The sequence below is a fragment of the Vipera berus genome (genome assembly GCF_964194415.1).
Source record: "Vipera berus genome assembly, chromosome: 6".
Taxonomy (NCBI): domain Eukaryota; kingdom Metazoa; phylum Chordata; class Lepidosauria; order Squamata; family Viperidae; genus Vipera; species Vipera berus.
This window is the reverse complement of record NC_138208.1, coordinates 45602739-45617704: the sequence shown is the minus strand read 5'-3', so window position 1 is coordinate 45617704 and position 14966 is coordinate 45602739. Positions and strand designations below refer to the sequence as shown.

Sequence of the window (14966 nt, the reverse complement as noted above, 5' to 3'; positions counted from 1 at the left end):
AATTCAGCTTGTTGGCCAGAGCTCGGAACTCCTGGGTGTATTAGGCCACTCGTTGCTTGCCCTGTTTCACCATCTTTATTCACTCCTGACCTTTCCAGTCAGCTAAGGGGTCTTCAAAATGACACCTGAGGAAAGCCATGAATTGATTGAAATTTAGTAGCTCTGGTGCGTCTACGACATGGAGGTCTACAACCCAGTCTGCTGCAATACCATCCAGGGATGCTTGTACAATGCGGACCCTGGCTCTGTCACTTGGGATGTCGCAGCCATATTCCTCCATGTAATTCAGCACCTGGGTCAGGAAGAATCCCAGGCACTGTGGCTCTCCATGGTACTTTACATCCAGGGGTGGGAACCTCTGGATGGATCGGTGCCTCTTCTTCCGCTTGTGTCATGTCTCCTCTCTGTCTGCAGTTGCTGCTTGATGAGGGGTGGCTCTGGCAGCAGCAACAGCTGTGCTTTCAGTGTTACCTTTGGAGAGGTCTGGAATCTCAGGTTCGGTTTCTCCTTCGTTGGCTCTCTCGATGGATCCCAGGCAAATGGTGTCCTGGTATGGTTCAGCCTTCTCTTCCTTCATGGAGTCAAGTGCTATTTTCATCATGCTGATTGCCTGTTCCAACAGTCGGCTGGAGTGCATCAGTCAGTCTTTCTCATCTTGGCTAAAATGAAAGGACCTCTCCATCTTCACTTTCCAGCCTGGCTGATGACTGCCCCATCTGAGCGTCACCTGTATGGCCTTCTTCTCCCAGTCCTCCTTCTTCCTGATGCCCATTGACCACCTGGGCTTGTGGTGGCATTCCGCAACTACTTCCTCTTTTGAGGAGCTCAAGGATCTGGAGCTGGAGTATTTGCAGGGGTCTGCTCGGTGGGAGGCTCCCCCCCATTGCAGGCTCCTCTCTCTCTATTCCGTTATCTGACATGATTTGCCAAGTCCCCCGGTAAGGGTGTCCCTTCTGGGTTGACTGTTTCTGCAGATCGTGTCTAATGTCCCACTTCAAAACCTCACCCCAAGAAAGCAGAATTCATGGAAGCAGTTTCTTCCAAAAGGAACTTTTATTAGAAGCTGATAGCAGACATAATAGACAGGATCTGAGGATTTCCCACTCAGAACAATATGTTAAAAGAGTCCCAAGCAAACCCCAACCCAGTAGGTCATCCAGTCAATTCAAATGGGCCAATCCCCAGGTGTTAAGTCTGTTGTGGGAAAGAGCTGATAATGTCGGTCTGTCTCAGGCTTGTAGCAATGTTTGTTGGGTCTTCGCACCTTCCCTTCTGAAACAGGAGATAAGCCAGATGGCCGGAGGCGCATTCCTTTCCCCCCTTTCAACCTGACATCAAGGGGAGACAGTTCAAAGAGCAAGTATTCTGAGACAGCGAAAGAGTTACATTGTAGCGATAGAGAGAAACAAAGAGGCAGCCCTCAGCATCTTCCCCCCTCCCTTCCAGGAGTATGGCAGAACCCAGAATAATAGAAGAAATAGAAGTAGAAAGAGCTCCCTTAACCAAGAAGGGTTCTGACATCCAGTTTCAGAAGATAATAGCACAGAGTTGCTAAACTATAACCCTGCAAATACATTGAACTATAGCTGTCATTATTTATAGGAACTGTAGTATACATGCAAAAACCATGCTAGGTTTGGAAATGGTAATTATTATTTATACAACAAAGTGAGATCACAGCTGCTAGTTCTTTAACTGGTATTGGCATTTATATTCATTGAGTTCTTCCCCCAAACTTAGGATATTGTAATGTATCAGTTGGAATATGTACAGATCCCAGCAGTGTGGCCTTTTGCAATTGACAGATGGAAAATGTGCAGATTTTTTGATATGGCATTCAGTATGTCAGTAATCATGGGGACTACCACTGCTGGTGTATGCCATAATCTTAATTACTAATAATACTGATTATCCTAGTAATTGTAACCATTAAATCATAACTAACCATAACTACCATAATTGTAAAGGTAAAGTAAAGGTAAAGGTTCCCCCGCACATGCATGCTAGTCATTTCTGACTCTAGGGGCCGGTGCTCATCTCCGTTTCAAAACCGAAGAGCCAGCGCTTGTCTGAGGACGTCTCCGTGGTCATGTGGCCGGCATGACTAGATGTCAAAGGTGCATGGAACGTTGTTACCTTCCCACTGTAGTGGTCCCTATTTTTCTACTTGCATTTTTACGTGCTTTCGAACTGCTAGGTTGGCAGAAGCTGGGACGAGTAACAGGCGCTCACTCTGTTACGTGGCACTCGGGATTCAACCCGCCAAACTGCCGACCTTCTGATCGACAAGCTCAGCGTCCTAACCCACTGAGCCACCGTGTCCCACCATAATTGTAATTATTGCTAATTATCATACTGCCATCTATTATCATAATTGTAATTATTATTACTATGCAACCCAACTTTCAGTGGCTCTGGAAATACTAAGCCAGAGTATTGAAGTAAGACTGAAAAGACATAGAATGAAACCCTTACTTAAAACATTAAGCCAGTTACTCTCAGTTGAATCTACTTCTGCCAAATTATTATGAAGATAGAGGAGACGTTGTGGCCCTGTATGCCACCTCAGTTTGTATGAGGAAAGGTAAACCCTAATTGCAGTAATGGCTTATCACAAATGATACTTACGGTTCTGGAGTATAAAGGGGATCCGAACCATGGCGTATGTACTGGGTACAGTGGAAAACTCGGTAGGCCAGACCAGCTAAGAAATCACGAGGAGACAAATATCCAGCCACTGGTCTGACTGTGAAACCAGACCTTTCTGAAGTAGAAGACAAATCAGCATTACTGTATTTCATTATGTATGTTTGCATATTCTAATTGATTGATACAAGTAACTTGCCAGATTTATTTTAAAATAATTGTTCATTATTAACATCATGATATGCTACATAGGCTGCTATCCAACAGAGAGATGGGACTTATCTTTGAGCAGTAAATAAGACTGCAATGTTTACAAAACAGAGCTTATTTAACTCATGGAGCTCATTGGTAGAGAAACTATGAGGGTCACTGACATAAAGGAAAGAAACAAAATGAACTTAAACATAGCACAGAAGAGCAAATACACTCTAACAGAGACATGTGACAGGGGACATCCAGGATGGGAATATAGCAATGCCATTTGTCATACCATTTGTTCTAAAGGAACACAGGCAAGAAAAGGAGATTAGGTTAAACATATTCACCTCTGCTCAGATTTCCATATGAATGAATTTTGCAATGCTAGAGATCATCTGAATAAAGTAGGTGAATGAAAAAATAAAAATAAACATGTTGTTGATGCCTACTATTGCCCACCCAACTAAGCAGATGATGTGGATAATGCCATTCAAAATGAAACTGCAGATTTTTCAAAGACACGTGAAGTTTAAGAAACTTTAATTATTCCAACATCTATTGGGAGCCAAATATTATAAGCCTAGATCTTTTAAGAATTTCCTGGTTTGCCATGCTGCCAGCTGTGTCCTTATCAGGTGGAGAATAAAGAAAGGCATAAGAGGATCAGTTATGATTTGAATGATAGGGAGACTAAAACTGAGTTAATCAAAACTTAGGATTCAAATATGAGGATTTAAAAAACTCAAAGGAACGATAAGTAGGATTCCATGGGTGGACAAACTAATGAGTTCAAGATGGAATTCATAAGAAGGGATATACTAGAAGCCTAACTGCAAGCAATTCTAATTAGGACAAAATGGAAGATAGCAGAAGCCAATATAGCTAAATAAAAATGTTGGTAAAAATCATGTATCTCTATCTATCTATCTATCTATCTATCTATCTATCTATCTATCTATCTATCTATCTATCTATCTATCTATCTATCTATCTATCTATCTATCTTTCTATCTATCTATCTATCTATCTATCTATCTATCTATCTATCTATCTATCTTTCTATCTTTCTATCTTTCTATCTTTCTATCTATCTATCATCTACCTAAATCCTGGAAATATAAATAAAATCAGGTTGTAAAGGACAAATAAGGACAGATACTGTGAGAGGGATCTCAGAGTCCTAGTGAACAATCACTTAAATATAAGCCAGCAGTGTGCTGCAGCTGCCAAAAAAGCCAACACAGTGCTAGGCTGCATTAACAGAGGGATAGACTCAAGATCACGTGAAGTGTTAATACCACTTTACAATGCCTTGGTAAGGCCACACTTGGAATACTGCATCCAGTTTTGGTCACCACAATGTAAAAGAGATGTTGAGACTCTAGAAAGAGTACACAGAAGAGCAACAAAGATGATTAGGGGACTGGAGGCTAAAACAAATAAAGAACAGTTGCTGGAATTAGATATGTCTAGTTCAGGAGTCAGCAACCTGAAACAGTGAAAGAGCCACTCGGAACCAGTTCCCTCACAAAAGGAAAAACTGGGAGCCGCAAAAATTGTGTTCACATGCGCGTACATGCGCGCATGCGCAGAACAGGGTTTGACTGAAGAGTGGAGCCAAGGCGAGATATGCACCTACACTGCATATTTGAATTAATTGAACTTTTATAGTCCCATTTTTTTTGGACTGCACATGGCAGAGGACTGGGAGCCGCAGGAGACGGCTGAAAGAGCCGCATGCGGCTCCGGAGCCGTGGTTTGCAGACCTGTGGTCTAGTTTAATGAAGACAAGGACTAGGGGTGACATGATAGCACTGTTGCCACAAAGAAGAGGGAGTCAAAATATTCTCCAAAGCACCTGAAGGCAGGACAAGAAGCAACAGATGGAAACTAATCAAAGAGATAAGCAACTTAGAACTAAGGAGAAGTTTTCTGATGTTAGAACAATTAATCAGTGGAACAACCTGCCTCCAGAAGTTGTGAATTCTCCAATGCTGGAAGTTTTTAAGAAGAGACTGGACAACTATTTGTCTGAAATGGTATAGGATTTCCTGCCCGAGCACCAGGTTGGACTAGAAGACTTCCAAGGTCCCTTCCAACTCTATTATTATTATAAAACTTTTATTCATTAAACATGAACCACAGTCAATTGATCATTAAAAATAACTGGCACTAATGGTTGACACGGGTTGCTGCTAGCATCCTAGGTATCAACCAGGTATGTCCTTAAGATGTTCTGAGTAGTGCAGTTTTTTGTAGCTTTGTTGGAGTTATTGCAGGAAGCTGCAATTTCTTGATGTATTTTGTAAAGTTTTTGGACATAGTTCCCAGTGCCCCGATGACAATGGGTATCACTGTTACACGTTTCATCCATAATCGCGCAGTTTTGATGGCCAGGTCGTGTTATTTCATAATTTTTTTCAGTTTTTTTTCTTCGACTCTGCCATTTTCAGGTTCAATGATATCAATTAACTGTATGCTTCAGTTCTCTACGACTGCAATATCTGGCGTGTTGTGTTCCAAATGGTGATCTCTCTGTATTCAAAAGTCCCACAAGATCTTCACCTTCTCATTCTCAACAACTTTTTCCACCCTATGTTCCCACGACTTTTCAGACACAGGCAAGTCATATTTTTTTACACAATGCCCAGTGGATTAGTTTAGCAACTCGGTCATGTCTAGCTTTGTAATCAGTTTGCACGATTTTGCTGCATTCACATATTAAATGTGAAACAGTTTCAACTTTGTTGTTGCAAAGTTGGCAATTTGGATTGTCAGTAGATTTTTGTATCTTTGCTTTCATGGCATTAGTTTGTAGAGTTTGTTCTTGAGCAGCCAGTATTAAGCCTTCTGTTTCTTTCTTGATGGTTCCCATCTTAAGCCATGCCCATGTCAAGTTGTTATTACATTTTCCTTCAATGTTTTTCAAATGCTGTCCATGCAAAGCTTTGATTTTCCATCTATTCAATCTGTCATCCAGCCGTTTTTCCTCATATTCTGCCTTTGTTTCTGTTGTTTTTATAATGCTCTCTGTTTTCACAGCCTGCAGCAATTTTTCTGTACTTTGATTCACATAGTCATTCAGTCTTCATTTTTCTTCTTCTACAGTTTGGTGGACTTGCAGTAGCCCTCTGCCCCCTATTCTTCTTGGCAGGTACAATCTGTCGATGTCACTTCGTGCATGTAGAGCGTGATGCATATTCAAAAGTTTATGTGTTTTCCAGTCCAGGTGTTCCAATTCAGCCAAAATCCAGTTGATAATTCCAGCTGGGTAGCGTATCACTGGGACTGCCCATGTATTAATGACTTTAATTATATTTCCAGCATTCAGCTTTGATTTTAGTATTTTGCAGACTCTCCTGATGTATTCTTTTTGTGTTGACTCTTTGACTTTTCCATTCAAGATGTTATCTGTTTCCAATATGCCTAGGTATTTGTAACTGTCATCCTTTGCTAGTGCTTTCACAATACTTCTGTTTCCCAGTTCTATTCCTTCTATTTTTTCCATTTTTCCTCATTGCATGGATAATATAGCACATATTCCAAGTCCAAAGTTCATTCTGATGTCGCTGCTAAACAGTTGAACTGCGTTGAGTATTGATTCAAGTTCAGTGTGGCTTTTCGCATACAGTTTTAAGTCATCCATGTATAGTAGATGGTTTATCTTGCCATGCTGGCTTGAGATGTGGTATCCCAGTTTTGTGTTTCGTAATATTATTGTCAATGGAATTAATGCGATGTTGAACAGTAGTGGTGAAAGTGAGTCCCCTTGGAAGATTCCTCGTCTGATGTTGATTTCACCAATGTTCTCCCCATTTGCTGTTATAACTGTTTTCCATTTTTGCATATTTGCTTTCAAAAATGTAGATATTTTTGCTGATTCCAAAGTTTTCCAAACATGCATTAATCCAACTGTGGGGTAATGAGTCAAATGGTTTCTTGTAATCAATCCACACCATATTTAAATTTGTTTTTCATCATTTTGCATTTTTAAGTACCATTTTGTCAATGAGCAGCTGATCTTTTGTTCCTTGTGATTTTTTATAATTTCCTTTTTGTTCTGCTGGATACAAATTGTTTTCCATCAGATGATTGAATATTGAATTTGCCAGTATTCTTGTAAAAAGTTTGAGTGTTGTTGGCAGACAAGTAATTGGGTGGTAGTTGCTTGGTTCTGTGCTTTTTTCTGGGTCCATTCTTCACTTGTGGCATTTTGAAGCATTTCATCAGACTGAGTGGCCATGTGGTGATGGAGGCTGGTGAGGTGTTTCAACCAGTATCCATGCAGCTCGTCCAGGCCAGGTGCATTCCAGTTCTTGACCTTCTTTACTTGTTTTGCAACCATATCAGTGGTTATTACAATATTCTCCATTTTGTTTTGTGTTGCTTGTTTTTGGATATCTTTGATCCAGGAGGCAGTTTTATTATGTTCCACTGGGTTTTCCCACAGTTCTTTCCAAAGGTTTAAGGTTTTTTCTTTACCTGGGAGAACAGTAGTTTGGACTTGATTTTTGTCAACTGACTGATAGAAGAGGTGCTGGTTTCTTCTGAACTTGACGTTTTCACAATATTGTTTTATTCGTCCTTCATATCTTTCAATTTTTCTTTACTGTTGCTATTACACACTTTTAGTTTTTCCATGATTTCCATTATTGTCTTTTCCTCCAGGTTATATTTATTGTATAAACTATTTTTCAGCTTTTTGTTCTTTAGTTTTCCTTCTTTCAATTATTTCAGTTTGCTGACATCTCCTTGTAGTTTTTTTGTTTTATTTTCAAGTCGAATTTTCCACTTTGGTGTTCCAGTGGGTTTCTTTTTTGGCATTTTATAACCCAATTCTGCAGTTATAATGGTGGCTGTACTATACTGGTTTGTTTTATACAGTGTGCTGGATGGGATAGAAGTTAAAATGTTGTTCACAGCATTTAGTAGATCTTTCGTTTGTTTGCTATGCACTTCACGGATGGCAGGCAGTCTTTTTCTTTCTGTGTTTTCTTTGATGTGGCTTTCAATCTTTTCTTTCAGCATTTTTGCTATATTACTTAGCTCTACACTTTCAAGTTGTTGCACAGGGGAATCTTCATCATGTGTGGCGGCTTCTTCCACTGGTTGGTCACTTTGTTCAGATATTGGAACAATTTCTTCAGCCAGTTCATCATCATTGCTTGTTGTTTACTTTTTAGCCAATGTTCCTAGATGTTGAATTTCCACATCTGTAAAAACTTTATTACGAATGATGAAATGTCTTTGATCCATTAATCATTGTTCAGTTATGTCACTTTCTGGATATTATTATTATTATTATTATTATTATTATTATTATTATTATTATTATTATTATTATTATTATTATTATTATTATTATTATTATTATTATTATTATTATTATTATCCTGTACAGCTAGAGTCAGGAAATGAAACCTTATAATAACTGAGATTGGTAAAGGATATTAACAAAAACAACATACTTTCTCTAGTTATGCTCAAAACAAAAAGAAATTAGTATACCTGCTACTCAGTAATATGGCAAACTGGCCTAAAAGAAGTAAGAAATAAATAGCAAACTACTCAAGTCTAATTTTAGTCCTAGCTTCTCCAGCAAAAGAAAGAAAGAAAGAAATCATAAAGAAAAATAAATAAGCAGGACTGAGGGTTGAATCATAGATTGATAGGTTGGAGGGACTTTGGGGATCTTCTACGCCAATATCTTATTCAAGACTAATAGAAACATGTAAGGTTAATACTACTTTATCACTTAGAGTTTAGATAACCCAGTCCTGATGAATTGCATCATAGGAATTTGCTGAAAGTCTTGTGTATCATCATCGTGAAATCCTGGACAACAGATAAGTGCTATGAAATGTTGAATGGTGTTTCAGTGTTATGGTACAATTTCTGCCCCTTTTGTACTTGCATCATGACATTGCATGCAAGTACATAAAGGAGAAATTTCACAGAACATTATTATTATGCACATTACATCATTTACATAACATTTCAGGTTGCTGTAGATGCCTCTATATCAGACATATCAAACTCACAACATCATGTGACGTCGTGTGATGTATCAGAACTTTTTCCCCATTGCCAGCAATGGGGTGGGTGCGGTTTTGTCGTGACACATCCGGCCCACAGGCCAGCAGTTTGACACCCCTGCTGTATATAAAAAAATAAAAATGCTTTTCCATATATTCAAAAGAAGGAAAAGGAAAAATTCAGCAAATTATAGATCAATAAGGCTGACATCAATGCTGGGAAAATTCCAGGGCAGTTCATAAAGAAATCAATCTGTAAGTGCCTTAAAGATAATTTAAACACCTTGAAAACAATTAGCAGAAGTCAGTATGGGTTTGTCAAGAACAAACCTTCCCTTATCCTTATCTTATTCTTTTGACTAGGTAACTTCTTTAATTGATTATGAGAATGATTTCTGCAAAGCATTTGACAAAGCACCCCATGACATGGTAATTAGCAAGCATTTAGTGAAGTTTATCAAATGTGCAGATGTCAAAATTTGATTGGATTTTTAATACCCTAGGAGATTATCTTAATAGGAGATTAAAAACAGTTTCAAGGTAACAGGATGAAATTTAGAAGACAGAAATGAAAGGTTTTCATTTAGAAAACAGAAATCCAATGCATAATAGAGGATGATAATACTTGTGAAAATAGGTCTGAAAAAAGTCAAATTCAATTTTAAGATGTATCTACAGAAATAGCATTTCCAAACACGGGAAATCATTATTCCATCTTAATCTGTATTGCTCAGATCACATTTTAAAAATTGTATCCTGTTTTAGAATATATGTTTTAAGATGAGTTGGAACAGAAGAGCAATGAAGATGATCAGGAACTATCAACTAACTAAAATGAAAGATTTTAAAAATTGGGACTATTTAGCCACTAGAAGAGAAAACTTAATGGAATACTATAGCACTTTGTAAGATTTATTATTTGTTTGTTTATTAAATTTCTATATTCCCTATCAGCTTAGATTAGAAGGTGAAAACGGCAGATTACAAATTATAACATTGTCATATAGCTCATTGTTTGTCCCATAGAATAATGAATCTCATTTGGTAGATTCCCATTGAATGGTAGAAAAAATTCCTAACAGTAAAAGAGGTTTGACAAAGAAATCAATTACCAAGAATAGCAATGGGCTTCCCTTCACTGGATTTGTTCATGTAGAAATTGGAAACCATCTTTTGTAGACATCTTAATTTGAATTCCTGTGCTTAGCAGGGGAATACATTTCATTGGCTAAATGGTCGTTTCTAACTCCATAATTATGTAATTTTACAAATCTATCTAGAGCTGTTTGTTTTAAGCAAAAACTATTCCAACATGAGTAATCTCCAGATGTGTACCTAATTCCCAGAAATCTCAATAATGGCTTTTTCCCCTGAAATCCTGGAGATGCAATTTGCCTTAGGAAAGATACACTTTGAATTTGTTCTGAACACATTTTTTTAAAGGGGCATGAGTTAAATCCTCTAATAAGGTCGATTTTAACACCACATCCCCAAAATAATCATATCATTATTACTTCAGGAAAGAGCATCCTCTGTACATATTATGAAATCTTCCATAATTTATAAGATTTTATTTTTTCTACTGTTTCCAGCATACAAACTATCTGCATGTAAAATACAAATAAATGTAAAATCCATTATTGGAGCAGCCACTATTAGAATTTTCTTTGAAATCATTTTTAAAAATCTTTACTGAGATATAACAAGCTTTATACAATCTTTTTACAACTGTGATTGACAGTCCAAAAACTATATTTAAGTTAAAATGTAGTTGTCTAGAATAACTGTGACTTTTTGCTGCCTGAAACCAAAAAAATTGATTTCTTGCTATTTCCTGAACAAGAACTGACTGGTCTAAATGTTTTTTTTTCCTAAACAAAATTGCCAGTAATATAAGGACCCACTTCAAAACCTCTTCCCAAGAAAGCAGGACTCTTGGAACAATTCCATTCAAAAAGGAACTTTTATTAGGAGAAGTTGACAGCAGGCAAAGAAGGCAGGATCTGAGGGTTTCCCACTCAGATCAATAGGTTAAAAGCATCAAGCAATCCCCAACCCCATAGTTCATCCGGTCAGTTCAAACAAGCCAATCCCTAGGTGTTAGGTTCATTGTGGGAACAGAGCTGATAACAGAGTCCATTCCCATGCCTGTGAAGACATTGTTGAGTCTTCACACTTTTCTCTTCCACAGCGAGAGATAAACCAGATGGCTGGAGCAGTGGCGTAGCGTGGGTTGTCAGCACCCAGGGCAAGGCAAGTAATTTGCGCTGGGCGGCCGCTGCACTGTCCCTCCCCCAGATAGTCCCTCGCTCTCTCTCCGCACTGCACCGCACGCCTGCACCCCCCACGCTACGCCACTGGGCTGGAGGCACATTCCTTTCTCAGGTTGACATCAAGGGGAAACAGTTGAAAGAGCAAGCAGATAGGACAGGCAGAGAGGATACATTGTAGCTAAGCAAAAGGAAAAATGATGCATCCCCTGGAGCCCCCGCTCCCCCCAGGAGAATGACAGAACCCACAGAAAGAACCCCAAAGGAACAGAACCAACTCCCCCCCATAGAGAAATGGGTTCTGACAGTAAGTCTCCACCATTTCTGAAGGCAGCTGGAAAGCCTATTGGATGAAGAAAAACCATGTAACACATTGTCTTTTACAAGAAATTGCTATCGCCTCCTAACATATACTGTCTGAAGTGGCTGCTATCTTACCCTTAGATAATGGTGGTCCTGTTGGTTATTTTCCTCTCACCAGAAAGTTCTAAGTAATCTTTTTCTTTACAAATGCATCAAATATAAAATATCATTTCCCCTCCTTAAACTGCCATTTTCTTTAGAAAAATTATCTTTCTTGGGTCACTCTAAACTTCTTGTGATTTGAAGCTGACTCTTTTTCAGCTATTTTATTATTTCATTAATAAATTCTTTTTAAAAAAAAGACACCTGGCTTTAATTTTCCCACCCAACTAATCTCCCCTGCAATTTTCACTGATGTCTTTGGCTGAGTAAGTACTATGGAGCGTTCCAATACTTTTATAGTTTTGAGCAAATGGGGGGAAAGGCATCTCTCAGGGACAGAAAGGCACCATTGAAAGATATGCCTTTCAAGACTCAAAGGACAGCAAGCCAGTTAATGTTAAAGGCTGACAGCTATAAAGGTACAATAAAGAAAGGAGGCAGAGTTAGCTTTTCAAACTAAATACTATATATTTATTTTCAATTGAAATAGTGTACTTCTGATTTTTTTTTATTATCAGAGTACTTTACTGTAGTTGTCCTGTATTTTTAATGTCAACAGGGAATTCATTTCCCACCTAACCCCATCATTAAATTTTATATGTCATCAAAAATACCAACTCTCAGGATCACTGCAAAAGGGGCCACAAATAACAAAATTATCAAAGGCATGGGGCAATAAAGTGTTTATGAACTGTCAAAGTGACCAGAACTATAAGGCAAAGGTAGAAAGCTTGTCATTTGCTTTATCTAAGCCTAGTTTTCATCTGAGTTTCAACAACTCTTGCTGACTGCAGCACATGAAACATCAATCAAAAAATGCTTACAGAACAGCCCTGTAGTCTCTGCCCTCGATATCCCACAGTCCACCACTTCCTCCAGGCCACAGCAGCACAATGAACTTTTGTTCCCCAGCCCACTGCAGTTGCTTTTTTCCACTCCTGGTATTATTTCTTTGTATATAGATGGCTTACAACATATCTTCTTTTACTCTATCGTCAAGTTCGACCACATGCCATTATGGTCATAGCTATTGGTTAAAATTTCTGCTTACAACATTTTTGGCAACATTTCAGCTTCACAAGTCATAAGGGATTTCAAATACAAAAGTTAGCTGGTCTCCCAATGAGTGGAACATTTGCAGAAAGGATTCAAGAAATATGTTTACATTTTACAGCCTTTCCCATAACAATCTCCTATGTATACATGAGTGTTCAAAGTATGTACAAGTCATCTAATACACACAAAGTAGGATGAAAGGTTGGCTCATGGTATTCTTTATCTAATACAAATCTGTTTCAAACTATATGTAAAAGATTTGGAAGGATATAAATATTAGAAGGGTGCAATGGAAGTGTTCTAAGTCTAAATTACCGAACAGACTTATCAGGAGAGGGATTACATTTTAACACGCTTTGTGTAACTGCTTTTATAGTACTTTCCTTACCTGGAAACCAAGCTTGATGCTTACCTTTGAGAAACATAGAAACATCCTCCAATTGTGGGACATTATCATCTCGATAGCCACAGTATTTTGTCAGTAATGGGAAATTTTTCAAATATTCTCGACAAGCGTGAGTAGGATACAGTTTTGAAAGCTCCCTGAACACCACACCCCAAGTTTTTATTTCTTCAGGTGTATAGTCTACTCTAGGAATTGGTTGGCCACTAAAACAAAAAATAAAGAACAAGTAAACACTGAGAACACAGTAGTTTGTCCAATTACATTTTCAATATCCCTACCAATCCCCCGAATAGCTATTTGAAAAGGAGTTAAGACTAGTCAGTCCAATCCATGCTTTCCACCAATTCTGTCAAAATTTAATATTCAATTTTCACATACCTATTCAGAGACACTTCCAGTTCCACAAAATTATGGAAATTTTCTATCTTCTCTGTCTAGACCACTTCCCAAATTATTCCATTATGATTAGCAGAGAGAGAGCCATAATATATAAAAGGTATAGATAGTGTTGTAGTGTTGATAAACATTGTCTACTAAATAAATCTAACAATTCATTATTCTGTAATGTCCACTATTAGCTAGGAATTTTTAAAAGCTGAGGGGTGTTTTTCCTTCCCTATATATCTTTTAGTGAGCAATTTGGAAACAATGACATTGTTCATATTTTGTGTTTGAATTTTGCTTTTGTGATCATATTCCATGCGAAAATTTGGATCCTGGATTATGCTAAATGTGTGTGTGGGGGGGAGAACTCTGTATGGAATTTTAGCTATCTAGCTCTTATTAAAGTTGCAAAAGGAAGTATTAAAATATAATCAACACAATACATAAAATATACACATTAGAGTAAACATATTAAAAAGGGAGCTCCATAGATTGAATATGTTAAAACTTACAGAAAAATATTAATACACAATCAGCACAATAGAAGTTTAAAACCTAAACAAATAATTCCTATTCTTTCAAAATAACATGTTAATTAGTTCCTTGAAATAATTTAACAACTTTGTCTCTGGAAAAGAGGCTTGCTAGGTCATGAATAAAAGAAAAAAATATTGTGGGATCCCACACAGAATATGTAGAGACAACATTTGACAATCATCTATTACTTTATACTAAAGAGAGAAGATGGCAAAGAAATAACAGGCAGTAGAGCTGCTTAACTCATATTTTGCATCGGTCTTCACAGAAAAAGAAACTATAGTCCAACCTACCAAAAACATAACTGTAAAAGACGGGCAAGAAATAAAAATTTAAATAAGCAGGAAAATGGTAAGAAAACACCGGTCTGATTTTGGTGAATATAAATCACCAGGACCTGATGGATTACATCCCAGAGTTCTAAAGGAACTGGCAGGTGTCATCTCAGAACCATTGTATCATATCTTTCAAAAATCCTGGAGCACCAGGGAACTACCAGAGGATTGGAAAAGAGCTGATGTGGTTCCCATCTTCAAAAAAAGGAAAAAGAAAAAAAACCCAGAACGTGGAAACTACAGACCATCAGCCTAACATCAATACCTGGGAGGATACCTGGGAGAACCTATGCCATCTCAGACAAGTGACTGTCCAGTCTCTTCTTAAAAACCTCCAGTGATGGCGCACCCACGATTTCTGGAACAGCTTGCCTTCAGAAATCATGCATGCTCCATCACTGGAGGTTTTTAAGGAGAGACTGGACAGTCACTTGTCTGAGATGATATAGGTCAGGGGTGTCAAACTGCCGGCCCAGGGGCCGGACACATCATGGGGAAGCCATGCCTACCCCATTGCTGGCAATGGAAAAACAGTCCCGATACGTCGTGCAACATCACGAGTTTGACATGTCTGATATAGGTTCTCCTGCTTGAGCAGGGGGGCTGGACTAGAAGACCTCCAAGATCCCTTCCA

General features: G+C 38.2%; 1 protein-coding gene across 1 annotated transcript in view; it reads right to left on the bottom strand.

The window, feature by feature from the left end:
* TPH2 (tryptophan hydroxylase 2) overlaps positions 1-14966 on the bottom strand; it is a gene marked incomplete at its 5' end in the record, with an annotated part of 114987 nt that overhangs the window by 72359 nt on the left and 27662 nt on the right. Inside the window, 2 exons of the mRNA XM_081332003.1 lie at positions 2629-2764; positions 13083-13279. Of these exons, the coding sequence (XP_081188129.1) occupies positions 2629-2764; positions 13083-13279 (333 nt within the window). The remainder of the gene's footprint in view (positions 1-2628; positions 2765-13082; positions 13280-14966) is intronic.